This window comes from Hibiscus syriacus, unplaced genomic scaffold (assembly GCF_006381635.1).
Source record: "Hibiscus syriacus cultivar Baekdansim isolate YM2019G1 unplaced genomic scaffold, ASM638163v2 tig00004355_pilon, whole genome shotgun sequence".
In the NCBI taxonomy this organism is placed as follows: domain Eukaryota; kingdom Viridiplantae; phylum Streptophyta; class Magnoliopsida; order Malvales; family Malvaceae; genus Hibiscus; species Hibiscus syriacus.
In genome coordinates this window covers 823830-840137 of record NW_024062011.1, presented here as the reverse complement: position 1 = coordinate 840137, position 16308 = coordinate 823830, and the positions used below count along the sequence as shown (strand labels likewise).

Sequence of the window (16308 nt, the reverse complement as noted above, 5' to 3'; positions counted from 1 at the left end):
GACAAATCTATGACCAATTTCACGTAATCAAAATTTTATACAATATGATACGAATATGATATAAATATAATTCTTATTGATATTTTAAGCAGACTAGAGATATTTTAAGCTGGATTTTTTCAGTATCTACTCAGAATCTTCTGGTTTTATCATCTTAAGGCTTTGCCAATCCTATGTTTCCATTTTTTGAAAACTATATAAATGCATAACATGGATAGTAAAGCATGTAAACGCTAAAGCAGATGGGCTCACCCTGCACGTGTAATTTCTGTAAAAATTTCTTTGCAGAAAAAAGATCATAAAATCTCCTTTTTGCTTCATCTGGGAGCTGCAGAGAAGAAAATTGCAAGTGAGAGCAGTTTCAATTCTTTGTTGTTTCGACTCTTTCATTTTTTTTTCGAACTGCCGGTGTTGATATCTATGTCCGACATGTTTTTGGACTAGAAAAAACTGAATATAGCCGTATTCGGTTACATGGTTTCTATTGTTTTGCAGGTTAAGGGCTTGAGGGTGAAGTTTCACTAGGAAAGTGAACATGGCCGACTCTCAGGACATCGAGAAAGGATCAAGTGACAGCTTGTTTCAGCCATTTATTCGAAAAGATGAAAGACGGCGAAACTCGGACGATAATGGCAGTTTGTTCATGGTTCTTGTCAGCACATTTGTTGCAGTCATGGGCTCTTTTGAGTTTGGCTCAAGTGTAGGTTTATCTGTTATCCTAGCCTTGGCGTCATGAACCAACAGGCTTCTCGGTTATTGTTTGTCATTGAATTGAACTTTTTTTTCGGGTTTTTCAGATTGGATACTCTTCACCTACACAGCAAGCTATAATGGAGGAACTTGGAATGTCCTCTCAGCAGGTACTTAAAGTTACTCCATCACTTTCGAATGTTACTCGAATTGGAGAATGAGTTTCAGATATAGATATATATGCACTGAAATTTCGAAAAAAATGTTCTCCTTTAGCAGTTTTCAGTATTTGGATCCATACTAACTATCGGTGCAATGGTTGGTTCAATCTCTTGCGGGCGTGCTGCTGATCTGCTTGGCCGAAAAGGGGTATCAAACTTTGCTTTTCTTATTTTCACACGAAGATATGAACTTTAGGATGCGTTTGGACGGGATTATGAGATTACCGGGGAAAGTTTTTTTTCTAGAATCTGATACCTATGTTTGGATTGCAAAAATTGGGGTAATAAGTCATTCTTAACAATGGTATTTTGGGGTTTATTATCGGGAATGTCATTCCCTCAATACCTTAGGTATTAATCTTTTCTCATGACTTTGGATTAAAATGTCCTTAAAACAATATTTTTTTTTCAAAAATATCCTTCTCCTAACCGTTGAATAAAAAATATTATACGACGGATAAATTGTAAATTTATTCTTAAACTATTTTAGATTTACAAAAAAAAGTTCACAATTAAAATTTTATATGAAGTTCAGGGGTTAAAATAAAATTAAACCCTTTCATTAAACTAATTTATCTTTTAAATTTTGGAAAAAATATATAAATTTTATGAATTTTAAATTTTTTAAAGAAAATATACAAATTAAAAATAATAAAATTATATATTTTCTATTATCTTTTATACAAATATTTTATTTGAATATTAGAATTCAACTTGTTTAAAAAACAAATATATAACAAGGATAATTTGGTAAAATATACATTCCAGTAATCTTTTATTCTTTTAACCAAACATTGTAATCTTACATTCATGTCAAACAAACCAAACACAACAATATTATCCTAGTAATGTGTGAGGTAATGTTACATTCCGGTAATCTTATTCCCCGTTCGTGAACCAAACGCACCCTAAAGATCCTTCAAATATATTAAAAACTTTGAAAAATACGAATGTTCCGTGTTTGAGACATGCTTTGAATTCTTTGGTTAAACTTGCTATCTTCATGTGATTGCAGACTATGAAGATGTCATCAATCATCTCCATTGCAGGATGGCTTATAATTTATCTCTCTGGTCTGTTTTTATGTTCGAAATTCTCATTCAATTTCTTTCGCAAATCTCACCTAAATAAGTAGCTGAATGAATGAATTCCTTTTTCTAGGGACCTGTGGCTCTAGATTTGGGAAGATTTTTAACAGGATATGGCATTGGTGTTAATTCCTATGTCGTATTTACCATTTAACTTTTGATAAGCTAATTGAGATTATGTTATTGTGTGTATGTGTATATATATACCTCTTGAACTCCCTGGTTTCATAGGTGCCGGTTTTCATTGCTGAGATATCCCCAACAAACCTTCGAGGGGCTTTATTAACAGTACATCAGGTATCGGAGTTGCTCGAATTCTTCTTTTTTCTCGAAGTATTCGAGTCCGTTACTCGTATCTGGCACGTCCACAACACAGCTTTACGAAATCTATATATTGCCAGGTTGCCATCGCCTCTGGTCTGCTGGTGGCCTATACAGTAGGAGCATTTGTTTCTTGGAGAACAGTGGCTTTAACTGGTAAGTTAGTTTTGTACATTGTGTTCATGGAAAGAAAATTTTCAAATCAGAAACGATACTTTAGTCCTTAAGTTGACGAAAAAATCGATTATTCCGTATGGTTTACTTTAAGTTGATTCTTGGTTGCAGGGATGATTCCATGTGCAGTTATGATTTTGGGGCTTTATTTCATCCCAGAGTCCCCTAGATGGCTGGTAAGATCTGTTGCTTGCCGTAAAAGCTAGACCCTTTATTACTCGTTCCAGTGTAAGTACCGGATACAATTATATATTTGACATACCGGTACCGGTATACAAATGTTTGAATTGAGAATTCGACATGGCTGTCAGAATAAAGGGTCCGAACAACATAGACTATAACTTTTAAATTTTGCACGTTCTGTGATATACAGGCAATGGTTGGCTGCCAAGATGATTTCATTGCTCAACTTCACAAGCTTCGTGGACACAGTGCTGATGTTTCAATAGAAGCTGTTGAAATTCAAGTACTTAATTCACAATTCATCGTATTTTCTCTTTTTAATCCTTACTTTGGGACCCATTTTGAGTTACTTTTATCCCATAGGATTCTTTGACAACTCTTCATCGTCTTCCAAAAGCCAGTGTGTTGGATTTGTTTCGAAAGATAAACTTACGTTTAGTGATTGTAAGTATCGATTTCAGCGTGAAGTTACGATCGTTATTTTACGAAATTCGATCCATTTATGCATTTTCCTTTCATCGAATGGCATACAGATCGGAGTTGGACTGATGGTGTTCCAACAGTTCTCTGGCTACAATGGAGTAGTTTACTATGCAAACCAAATTTTTACATCCGCAGGTAATCTTATTCATTTAAATTTCAATATACAAAGAGTTCGTGGGTCAAATTCGAATACTTGCGATTATCACATTTACTTTTCTGTTTGCATAACATGTTCTTTGTGTGTCTCATTTCAGGAGTTCCTCCAAATGTTGGAAGCATTCTCTATGCATGTTTACAGATAATTGTTCTTTCACTTGGTGCTGTCATAATCGATAGAGTTGGAAGAAGACCTCTTTTGATGGTACCCAAAGCACTAATTGTTACAGTATCCATTTCCAAAATTTTAAAATAATCTTTATATATATCATATTGAAATGTTCATTTCTTTTTCAGATTTCTGCAAGCGGAATGCTCCTTGGCAGTCTACTTACTGGAGCCGCCTTCTATTTGAAGGTATTTTTAAAAAAAAAACTAAAGCCATAGTTATTTGGACTCGTAGAGCGTTTGATACAAATACGTGTCTTTGATATATACATACTCGATTTTTATAAAGTTGGAAATAAATTATAATATTATTTAATGTATTTTCTTCACCAGGAACATCAACTGGCTTCTGATTGGGGTCCAATGTTCACAATAATTGGCATCATGGTAAACTAACTATAACTAAACCCTTAATCTTATTTCACACTCCTAACTTGAATTTGCTTTCATATCAGTTAATGGTGTCAATTTTGCAGATATATATGGGTTCTTATTGTCTTGGATTGGGTGGAATTCCATGGATCGTAATGTCTGAGGTAAAAAATATGTAACTTATTAATCGATGAATTTAAATTCAGATATAAATTATAATTAAGTTAGAGATTTTGTTGCAGATATTCCCTCTCCACATCAAAGGAATGGCTGGCAGCCTGGTCACATTGGTCAGCTGGGGTGGTACTTGGGTTGTTTCCTACACTTTCAGCTCTCTCATGACCTGGACCTCCCACGGTAATTGAATATTGGATATTATTTCCTACTGAACTTTTTTATATCCGGCAAATATTATTAACCAGTCTTGATACCATTTTAGGCACATTTTTGGTGTTCGCCACCTTCTGTGCTGCAGCTATTGTGTTCATCTTCAACCTGGTACCGGAGACAAAAGGCCGTACCTTGGAAGAAATTCAGGCTTCTATGGGTTATTCCATTGAATAAAAACTAAGATCGAATCAAATCCACTTGTCTAGATTACTTTGTCTATTCCAACGAATTTAGAAGAACTATATGCTTCTTTTTATCATGTCCACGTATTTATGATATATATTTGTCTATCTCAATTTTATTTATAATTAATTAGGTTTTAAGACATTTTCTTTACATAAAAACGGTAAAATCATCCCTTGAACGAGAAATTAGGTGCCAGGATATGGTCTGCTCTTACAAACGGGGGACATAACAATGGTGATTTATTGAAAAATCATCATTATCATAATTCAATTGTAATTTTTTCCGATGATCGTAATAACTTTTAAAACAGAGACACGTCAATAGAATAAATAAATAAACACTTAGTGAATACGAATAGACAACGTTAAATCTAATCATTAAAAAAAACTAATATTCCATACTTTTTAATATGAATTTTTTAACACAAACTAATTATTTTAATGTTAAAAATAATAGATTGAAATTTGGCGTATATATAATAAAAGTACTATTATTTAATATATCTTCATCGAAGAAAAACAATTTTACAAACGATCTTAAGATAACACAAGTATTATTAAAGAATTTTAGATTTATTTATTGGGTAAACTATGTGGATAGTCTCCTATGTTTAGAGTCTGGCCTACTTTGGTCACTAATTTAAAAATTAAGGGGAAATAGTCCTTAACGTTATCGATTCGTTCGATTTTAGTCCCTTAGCCATTAATTTTTGTTAACACCCTTTTGTTTAAGTCCCTAACATGGTTGAAATTGAACGAGAGTTAACGGTTGAGGGATTAAAATCGAATGAATCGAAAATGTAAGGGACTAAAATCATGTGGATCGATAATGTTAGAGACCCTTCTTTCTTAATTTTTAAATTGGTGACCAAAGTAGGCCAGACCGAAAACATAAGGGACTATCTACATAGTTTACCCTTATTTATTTTATATAAAATTATTTAAAAACACTTATTAGTTTATGCTTGTAAATTAATATTCATTTTATTTTTAGCACGTTAAACATAAAATGAGACTTCTACTAATTAAATTTTTAAAGTGATCAATTCGATCGTACTAAAGATTTCAAAGATTAATAATATTACAAAACAAATATATAATTATATTAAAAGTTATATAACATGAAAATTTCAATAAATGTAGAAACCTTAAAATATTGAAGAGATGGACAAAATATACGAATATAGATAGGGGTGTTCAAACGGTTAATTCGGCCATCGACCAAACTGAATTTCTATTAATCGAATTTTTTTCTTTAACCATTAATCGAATCGAAAAAAGTTCGGTTATTTTAGCCGGTTAACCGAATTAACCAAATTTTTTTATAATTTATGTAATTAGATTAATTTGAATATAATAACAATATTTTTTATTTGGGTTAAAATTTTAATTAGGTATTGATAATTTAATGAGTTTAGTGTGGTTAAAAAATAAACGAGTCTTAATTCTTAATGAGTATGAGCTTAAAATATGGATTTAATATATATAATATATTTCATATTTAATAATTTCAGTTAATTTGGTTAATTCAGTTAATTAATTGATTTCGAACCGAATTAACCGTTAATCGAATATTAAAAAAATATTAACTATTTTCTGACCGAACTAATTTGGTGGCCAACCGAATTAACCGAACTAATTCGATTCGATCGGTTAATCCGATTAAAACCAAAAAATGAACACCCTAAATAGAGAGTCATTAAGAATGGAATGGGCCAAAATCGATCTATTACACGTACACGTGACTACCATATTGGGAATGGGTACCTAAAGACAAAACAAATGGCAGGTTATGGGCTCCCTCTATCTTTTTACCATTCACTCACACAAAACCTCAACCCTAAATTTAAAACATATAATATTAAATAAATTAATTTATATAAATTAAAAGTGATATGTTTTAATATTAAATAAATTAATTTATATAAATTAAAAGTTATATGTTTTAACAACGAAATTAGTTTAAGTGGTAAGTAGTTTGATATCATTTAAGCATGCCTTGTGTTTATGTCATTGTATATGTAGAAAACTCTCGTTGGGAAGCTCACCCATTAAAATCTTGTGTGCGACGTAAATCGGAAAAAAGAAGTCATAAGTTTTATTATAGAATAATTGAATTTTTATTTTTTTTCAATGGTTTATAATAAATAATCACAAGATTCTTTCATCAAATATTATTTTAATTTTAAGTAGTTAGATTAAAACAATGAAGTGGTGGTATATTACTACACAATTGATAAATGAGTTTCAAGAGGGAAGCCAGCTACTTAAAAAAGTCATCTTTTACCAACTAGAATAACCAACATTATCCATGAACAATAATTCCAAGTCTCTAGAGTCTACTAATGGATTCTTTTACACAATTATTTTACTGGGAAGCAACGAGATCCAATATAAAAAGCAGGTTTGTTCATTGAATGATGACAAAAGTCCACACCCAAAGAAGGAATCGAATCGATTCAATAATGATCATATAAACAAATATAGAAAGCCAATGATGGCATAACTTTTAACTGTGATCTTGTTTTGGGAAACCCCAATTGCTTTAATTTATGTTATCATGGTGGTCCCTGCTATTCCGGTTATGGTAAATTCCTGCAAGCTTTTCAAGGCGGTTGTCCACTTCTTTTTCTGGATTTACTTTCTCAGCTCTTCTGAAAACCTGCTCTTCTTCACTTCATCACTTTGATCACAGATAGCAGTTTTACTTTTCTTTTCCTCTGCTCTTATCAATTAGAGAAAGGTTAGTCTCTTTGTTAAGTTATCGATATTTAGGTCTGTGTTAAATGATGTGCTATGTAGATTGTTGTTTTAGTAACTGCAAATCTCCAACTCTGGATATTGATCATATGTTTTGTTATCGATGATAAAGAATATCATTTCTATGTCTCTGAAATTTAATAATGTTCTTACAAAAATGAAGAGAAATCATCGAGTTCTTGCTCGATGTTCTTTGCAACCGTGCCAATACTTGTTTTCACTTTCCATGATTCGTAATGTTTTCTTTTTCTATTGACGGGCAGGTGAGAATGTCTTCATCAAGGCAAAGCCATTCATCAAGCAACACAGGGAGATCCAGGCACAGTGCTCGCATCATTGCTCAAACGACCGTAGATGCAAAACTCCATGCAGATTTCGAGGAGTCTGGCGTATCATTCGATTATTCGAATTCGGTGCGTGTAAATGGAGATCAGCAACCGAGGTCCAGTATCGTTACCACGGCTTATCTCCATAACATTCAGAAAGGCAAGTTTACCCAGCCCTTTGGGTGCTTGCTAGCTTTAGATGAGAACACTTACAAGGTCATAGCATACAGTGAGAATGCCCCTGAGATGTTGACCATGGTTAGCCATGCAGTCCCAAGTGTTGGGGACCATCCGGTTCTCGGCATTGGAACTGACATAAGAACCATTTTCACTGCCCCTAGTTCATCTGCATTGCTAAAGGCCCTAGGAATCGGGGAGGTTTCTCTTTTGAATCCGATCTTAGTCCACTGCAAGACTTCCGGGAAGCCCTTTTATGCTATTATCCATCGGGTAACAGGGGGTTTGATCATTGATTTCGAGCCGGTCAAGCCCTCTGAAGTCCCCATGACCGCAGCCGGAGCCTTGCAGTCATACAAGCTCGCAGCAAAGGCAATCACACGGTTGCAGTCGCTGCCTAGTGGGAGCATGGAAAGGCTTTGTGATACGATGGTGCAGGAGGTTTTCGAACTCACCAGTTATGACAGGGTGATGACTTATAAATTCCATGATGACGACCATGGTGAAGTGATATCTGAGGTAACAAAACCAGGCTTGGAGCCTTATTTAGGCTTGCATTATCCGGCCGCGGATATCCCCCAGGCCGCTCGATTCTTATTCATGAAGAATAAAGTCCGTATGATCGTTGATTGTAGAGCCAAACATGTGAAAGTATTTCAAGATGATAAGCTTCCTATTGACCTGACCTTGTGTGGTTCAACCCTAAGGGCACCCCACAGCTGCCATTTACAGTACATGGAAAACATGAATTCCATCGCTTCTTTGGTCATGGCTGTCATTGTCAATGATGGAGAAGAAGGTAATGACACCGGTTCCGAGCAGCAGCCACAACAAAAGAGAAAGAGATTATGGGGTTTAGTAGTATGCCATAACACCACTCCAAGGTTTGTTCCATTTCCACTCAGGTATGCCTGTGAGTTTCTAGCTCAAGTTTTCGCCGTCCATGTCAATAAGGAATTAGAGCTCGAAAGCCAAATCGTCGAGAAGAACATACTGCGCACACAGACCCTTTTATGTGACATGCTTATGAGGGATGCACCCCTGGGGATTGTATCACAGAGTCCAAATATAATGGATTTGGTGAAATGTGATGGGGCTGCCTTATTATACAAGGGAAAGATATGGAAACTAGGAGTAACCCCAAGTGATTCCCAACTGAATGAGATAGCGTCATGGCTTTCTGAATATCATATGGATTCCACAGGTCTGAGTACCGATAGCTTGTACGATGCCGGGTTTCCAGGGGCTTTGGCTCTTGGTGTAGTATGCGGAATGGCTGCTGTGAGGATAACCCCCAAAGACATGCTTTTCTGGTTCCGGTCCCATACGGCAGCCGAAATTCGATGGGGTGGTGCAAAGCATGAACCTGGATTGAAAGACGACGACCGAAAGATGCACCCGAGGTCATCATTCAAGGCTTTCCTTGAAGTTGTCAAGAAAAGGAGTCTGCCATGGAAGGACTATGAAATGGATGCCATCCATTCTTTGCAGCTTATTCTAAGGAATGCGTTCAGAGATGTCGAGACCACGGATACAAACGCCAATGCCATACATTCCAAGTTGAATGACCTCAAACTAGAAGGGATGCAAGAGCTGGAAGCAGTGACGAGTGAGATGGTGCGTTTGATCGAAACAGCAACAGTCCCGATTTTGGCAGTTGATGTTGATGGGCTGATCAATGGTTGGAATATGAAAATCGCAGAGTTGACTGGCCTTTCTGTTGATAATGCAATTGAAAAGCATTTACTCGCACTTGTTGAAGATTCTTCATCTGAAACAGTCCAGAAAATGTTGCTCTTGGCTCTGCAGGGTATGTAATATTCCACTACTTGGTTACCTTATTTAGTATATGTACTCTATAAAGCTCTAACTTATAATTAACACATATCAGTCAGTATACGACACTCATTCTATATAAGATTTCACAAACATCAGTGTTAAAGAATGCTATCGTACTAATAATAGTTGCTCCTTTATGATCAGGCGAAGAAGAAAAGAACATACAGTTTGAGATCAAAACTCATGGAGCAAGGACTGGGGCAGATCCCATTAGTTTAGTTGTCAATGCTTGCGTAAACAGGGATCTTCATGAAAATGTTGTGGGGGTATGCTTTGTGGCACAAGATGTAACAGTTCAGAAGATCGTAATGGACAAATTCACCAAGATCGAAGGCGATTACAAGGCAATAGTACACAATCCAAACCATTGATCCCTCCCATATTCGGCATGGATGAATTCGGATGGTGTTCGGAGTGGAATCCGGCAATGACAAAGCTAACCGGTTGGAACCGAGATGAAGTGGTGGATAAGATGCTATTGGGGGAGGTTTTTGGAACCAACACTGCTTGCTGTCATCTCAAGAACCAAGAATCTTTTGTCAACCTCGGTGTTGTACTTAACAATGCGGTGACTGGTAATGAACCCGAGAAGGTTCCTTTAGGTTTCTTCGCTCGCAGCGGGAAGTATGTTAGGAAAATAAACCGAGTACAAGTAATTTTCCTATAACTAGATTAGTGAGAATGTGAAATAAAAGCGGAAAAATAATACCCGAAAATTGATAACGGAGTTCAGCCAATTGTGCTTACGTCTCCGGGCTGCTGCAGATCTTTTACTAAGAGAGAAAATTTACAGGTGTTTACAAAACACTCACTACTCACAAGAAAGCTCTCTAGTATAGGAAGAAAGAAATGTTTTGGGATGATTTTGAAGCTAAATGGGTAAGGGTATTTATAGTAGAAACTTAGGGACTAATCTTTGAAAATACCCTAAAGTGCAATGACTAAAGTGAATTTACCCATTCCTATTTTCAACAAACATCTACCAAAATTTTACCAAACTTTGAAAAACATTTTTCAAAGAAACATTTACCAAACTTGAAAAAAACATTTTCCAAAGTTGGTTGCCAAACTTTGAAACTTTTAACAATCTCCCACTTGAAGACTGATTTTAATATGTCTTCACACCTCGATCAATGCAGCAGCATGTCTGGTCTTGTTATTCTAGCATGCCAACTGAAGTTGAACACAACTTCAGTTTATCCGTAGTCACCGTCTTTGTCAACATGTCTGTCGGATTTTGAGCTCCACTAATCTTTTCAAGTTTCAAAATCCCATCTTCCAGAAGAGACCGGATAAAATGATATCTCAATTGTATGTGCTTTGTCCTGGAATGAAAAGACGGATTCTTTGCTAGATGGATAGCACTGTGACTGTCGCAATACAAGATATTGTTTTCTTGTTTCTTGCCTAACTCTTCCAAGAAACTTTGGAGCCAAACCATCTCCTTGCTGGCTTCCGTAACAGCGACATATTCTGCTTCAGTTGTGGAGAGAGCAACTATCTTCTGTAGTTGAGAAACCCAACTCACTGCAGTTCCTCCTAGAGTATAGACATACCCTGTAGTGCTCCTTCTGATGTCGACATTTCCGGCTAAGTCAGCATCTACATAGCCTGTCAGTATCATATCTCCACCTTTGAAACAAAGTGCTTTGTTTGTGGTACCCCGAAGATATCTGAGGATCCATTTGACTGCTTCCCAGTGTACCTTGCCCGGATTATTCATGTACATGCTAACAGCTCCCACTGCATGAGCAATATCTGGTCTGGTACAAACCATGGCATACATCAGACTTCCAATTGCTGAGGCATACGGAACCTTCACCATGTGTGCACGTTCTTCCTCCGTCTTTGGTGATTGGTCTTTGGAGAGTCTGAAATGAACACCTAAAGGTGTACTTACTGGTTTAGCATCTTGCATGTTGAATCTGGAGAGTACTTTGTTGATGTACTCAGCCTGTGATAACATCAAAGTCCCCGACTTTGTGTCTCTCTTGATCCTCATCCCAAGAATCTGCTTTGCAGCGCCCAGATCCTTCATAGCAAACTGCTTCGACAATTTTTGCTTCAAGTGTATAATCTCTTGCATGTCTGAGCCTGCAACGAGCATGTCATCAACGTACAATAATAAAATAATGAAGCTGTTGTCGAACCTCTTGATGTAGCAACAATGATCTGCTTGGCATCTGATAAAACCACTGCTACTCATGAAACTATCGAACTTCTTGTACCACTGTCTAGGAGCTTGTTTTAAACCATACAAGCTCTTCTTCAACCTGCATACCAGGTTTTTCTTGTCTGCCTCTATGAAGCCTTCTGGCTGCCTCATATAGATTTCTTCCTCCAAATCACCATGAAGGAAAGCTGTCTTTACATCTAACTGCTCAAGATGTAAATTCTCTACAGCTACAATTTTCAACACCAGTCTGATTGTAGACAATTTTACGACTGGAGAGAAAATTTCATTGTAGTCAATACCTTCTTTTTGCTGAAAGCCTTTGACAACCAATCTTGCTTTGTAGCGTTTGCTCCATCGTGCTCTTCTTTGATCCTGTAAATCCACTTGTTGTGGAGCGCTTTCTTGCCTGGTGGTAATTCAGCTAATTCCCATGTCTGATTTGACATAAGCGAGTCCATCTCATCTTTCATGGAAAACTCCCACTTGACTGAATCCTCCACTTGCATTGCTTCATCATAGCACTCTGGTTCACCATTGTCAGTCAGCAACAAGTAGTGTAAAGAAGGAGAATACCGTTGGGTTGGTTTAGGAATTCTGGAGGAGCGTCTCAGTTCTGGTGTGCCTGGTTCTTCTTGAACTGCTTCAGGATTGATCTGAACATCATTTCCAGAAATCTCCTCGAACTCAGCAAATTCCTTTGTTTCAGCTTCGGTATTACTTGATTCTGCGGTTGACCTATCTTTGTACATCACATTTTCATTGAAAATGACGTCTCTGCTTCTGATGATCTTTCGATTTTCGTAGTCCCAAAACCGGTAACCGAACTCATCACCACCGTAACCAACAAAGACGCATTTGTTGGACTTGGCATCAAGTTTACTTCTTTCAGCAGAGTTTATGTGTACATAAAAAATACAACCAAACACTCTTAAGTATGAAAGGTTTATTTCTTTCTTGCTCCAAGCTTCCTCTGGTATTCCGCCATCCAAAGGAACTGAGGGCCCACGGTTGATCAAGTAAGCTGCAGTGTTGATAGCTTCAGCCCATAGAAATTTGGGCAATTCGGCATGTATCCTCATGCTTCTGGCACGTTCATTCAGAGTTCTGTTCATGCGCTCTGCTACGCCATTCTGCTGCGGTGTTATGAGAACTGTTGTCTCCATCTTGATCCCATTGTTTGCGTAGAAATCTCTGAATCTACTGTCTCTGTATTCTCCTCCATTGTCACCTCAACCGCTTGACTTTCAAACCAGTCTCATTTTCCACCATGGCCTTCCATTTTCTGAAGGTATCAAACTTCTGATTTCTTCTTCAGAAAATAACCCACACCTTCCTTGTTGAATCATCGATGAAGGTGACATAATATAGTGAGCCTGCAAGAGATGGAACTGGGATGGTCCCCATACATCAGTATGAATCAATTCTAACCTTTCTGCCTTGGGTGTCTTGCCAATCTTTGCAAAACTGACTTTCTTTTGTTTGCCAAAGATGCAATCCTCGCATAGTCGACATCTACATTCTTTAGATCCGGCAGCTTCCCTTTTGACAAAAGTGTCTTAATCCCTTTCTCGCTCATATGGCCAAGCCTTTGGTGCCATAGGTTTGATTTTCCATCAGCATCTGCTACTGCAATGATATTCTCTAAATTTGAGGTTACATAGAGTACCAATCTTCTTACCACGAGCAATGACGATGCTCCTTTGGTAATCTTCCATTCACAGCCTGAAAGGTTGTGCTATATCCTTCTCCATCAAGCTGTCCAACAGAAATCAGATTTCTTTTGAGGCCAGGAATAGATTTCTTTTGAGGCCAGCTTTAAGGTTTCATCATCAGCAAGATGAACCTTCCAAATCACCACTGACATAGTTCTCCATGATTTTTGGTAGGGGTGGAGTGGAAAGATGCCCTGAATCCAGATCCATGATTCAATCGGACTGTTTGACGCTTAGAATCATGGCATCACCTGTCTCCTCTGTCACGTTGGCAGATTCCTGTGCACCGGTATCTTTCTTCAGTGCTCGGCAATCTCTTTTGAAGTGACCCTTCTTGCCGCAATTATAACAGGTAAAATCTTTATTTCCTGTTCTTGATTTGTCCCTTCTGGATTTTGATCTGCCACGATTTGAATTTCTTTCTGAAGTTCTCCCTCTAGACTCGGTGTGCAAGGCTGAGGAGGTTGATGCTTCACCCGATTTTCTTCAGTGCTCGGAATCTCTTTGAAGTGACCCTTCTTTTTGCCGCAATTATAACAGGTAAAATCTTTATTTCCTGTTCTTGATTTGTCCCTTCTGGATTTTGATCTGCCACGATTTGAATTTCTTTCTGAAGTTCTCCCTCTAGACTCGGTGTGCAAGGCTGAGGGTTGATGCTTCACCCGATTCTCTTCGTCGAATTTCTTCACTCAATACCAGATCCCGAACATCGTCGAATTTTAATTTGCTGTTTCCCGACGAACTGCTGACTGCTGTAACAGTAGCATTCCAACTGTCTGGTAGAGATGATAAGAGAATTAAAGCTCGAACTTCATCATCGAACTCAATTTCCACTGAACTCAACTGGGTTGTGATTGTGTTGAGTTCATTTAGGTGTTGTGCCATCGATGCCCCTTCCGCCATCCGCAAATTGAATAATCGCCTCATCAAATGAACTTTGTTTGAGCCTTCTTCCTCATACATACTGGAGAGAGTTTTTTCTGGTACAGAAAATCTTCAATCTGCATCTTCCAAAAGCCAAAGTCCGCACCATCGAACTTTTCAATTTTCACCTTCCCTTCATCTGCAGCCATCGCTTCCACCTCGAATCTGGCTTCTTTTGGATCGTTTCTGACAATTCTTGCGAACCACCGTGTATTAGAACACCACTGTCGACAAACTCGTATCGCCGACCGAAATTTCACTATTCACGAATTCACTATTCACGTGAATAGTATGAATAGTAACCTCGCAGAAAAATTGACAAAATTCACAACCAAAAGCTCTGATACCAGTTGTTAGAAAAATAAACCGAGTACAAGTAATTTCCCTATAACCAGATTAGTGAGAATGCGAAATAAAAGCGGAAAAATAATACCCGAAAATTGATAACGGAGTTCAGCCAATTGTGCTTACGTCTCCGGGCTGCTGCAGATCTTTTACTAAGAGAGAAAATTTACAGGTGTTTACAAAACACTCACTACTCACAAGAAAGCTCTCTAGTATAGGAAGAAAGAAATGTTTTGGGATGATTTTGAAGCTAAATGGGTAAGGGTATTTATAGTAGAAACTTAGGGACTAATCTTTGAAAATACCCTAAAGTGCAATGACTAAAGTGAATTTACCCATTCCTATTTTCAACAAACATCTACCAAAATTTTACGAAACTTTGAAAAACATTTTTCAAAGAAACATTTACCAAACTTTGAAAAAAACATTTTCCAAAATTGATTGCCAAACTTTGAAACTTTTAACAAAGTATGTCGAATGCTGGTTATGTGTGAACAAGAAATTGGACATGAAAGGTGGTGCTGTCACCGGTGTGTTCTGTTTCTTACAGCTCCCAAGCCAAGAACTGCAACAAGCACTTCATGTCCAGAAATTATCCGAGCAAACCGCCATGAAAAGATTGAAAGCGTTGGCTTATTTGAAAACTCAGATTCGTAACCCTCTCTCTGGTATTATATTTTCTAGGAAAATGATGGAAGACACGGAGTTGGGACCGGAACAAAAACGCCTTCTTCAAACTAGTACCATGTGCCAGCGCCAGTTTAGCAAGATACTTGATGATTCGGACCTCGATAGCCTCATTGAAGGGTACTAAAACCTTTATTGCTTCATTTCTTTATTTAAGATAGAAAAATCATCTTAATTTTTCCTGTTTTCTGAATTTTTTTAACAGCTATATGGATCTTGAAATGATTGAATTCACCTTCAATGTGGTATTGGTTGCTTCTATTAGTCAAGTGATGATGAAGAGCACTGAGAAAAGTATCTGAATGCTCAACGATACAGCAGCAGAAGTCATGAATGAGACATTGTATGGAGATGGTTTTAGACTTCAACAAGTCTTGGCTGATTTCTTGTTGATATCAGTTAATTTTACACCAAATGAAGGCCAAGTCACCGTTGCAGCTAGCTTAACCAAAGATCAACTAGGACAATCCGTTCATCTTGCACACTTGAAACTCAGGTAATGGGCATATCATTGTTAGACGCATATCGAGTCTGAAAAAGATAAGGCATTGATTTTAATGTGTATGTTGGGACAGGATAACACATGCAGGTGGTGGAGTACCGGAAGCATTGCTGAGCCAAATGTTTGGAACCGATGGAGATGCATCAGAGGAAGGTATTGGTTTACTCATTGGCCGAAAATTGGTGAAACTCATGAATGGTGATGTGCAGTATCTAAGGGAAGCTGACAGATCAACTTTCATCATCACCATTGAACTTGCTGCAGCAAATAGGTCCAGAAACTAAACTGGTTTGGTACACTATCTGTTTTTTTTTTGTCGTTGTTGAAAGAATTGCAATTTCAGAAAATGCATTTTGAAACTGTAGAATTTGTTTTTCATATAGCAAGGGAGACAATTTGTAGTGAATGTGAGGTTCAAATTGGATGTTG

General features: G+C 37.3%; 1 protein-coding gene and 1 pseudogene across 1 annotated transcript; both read left to right on the top strand.

Moving 5' to 3' along the window:
• Positions 1-263: 263 nt before the first annotated feature.
• LOC120193493 (sugar transporter ERD6-like 7) lies at positions 264-4463 on the top strand. The gene is given in 18 exon segments (XM_039195979.1): positions 264-349; positions 496-700; positions 798-860; positions 970-1059; positions 1927-1984; positions 2044-2138; positions 2231-2296; positions 2401-2476; positions 2606-2670; positions 2868-2960; positions 3041-3121; positions 3211-3295; positions 3415-3521; positions 3614-3673; positions 3818-3871; positions 3961-4020; positions 4099-4213; positions 4296-4463. Coding segments are annotated over 17 exon segments (1458 nt in total). The 5' UTR covers positions 264-349; positions 496-535; the 3' UTR covers positions 4421-4463.
• Positions 4464-7096: 2633 nt separating this feature from the next.
• On the top strand, positions 7097-16285 carry LOC120193834 (annotated as a pseudogene).
• Positions 16286-16308: the final 23 nt, after the last annotated feature.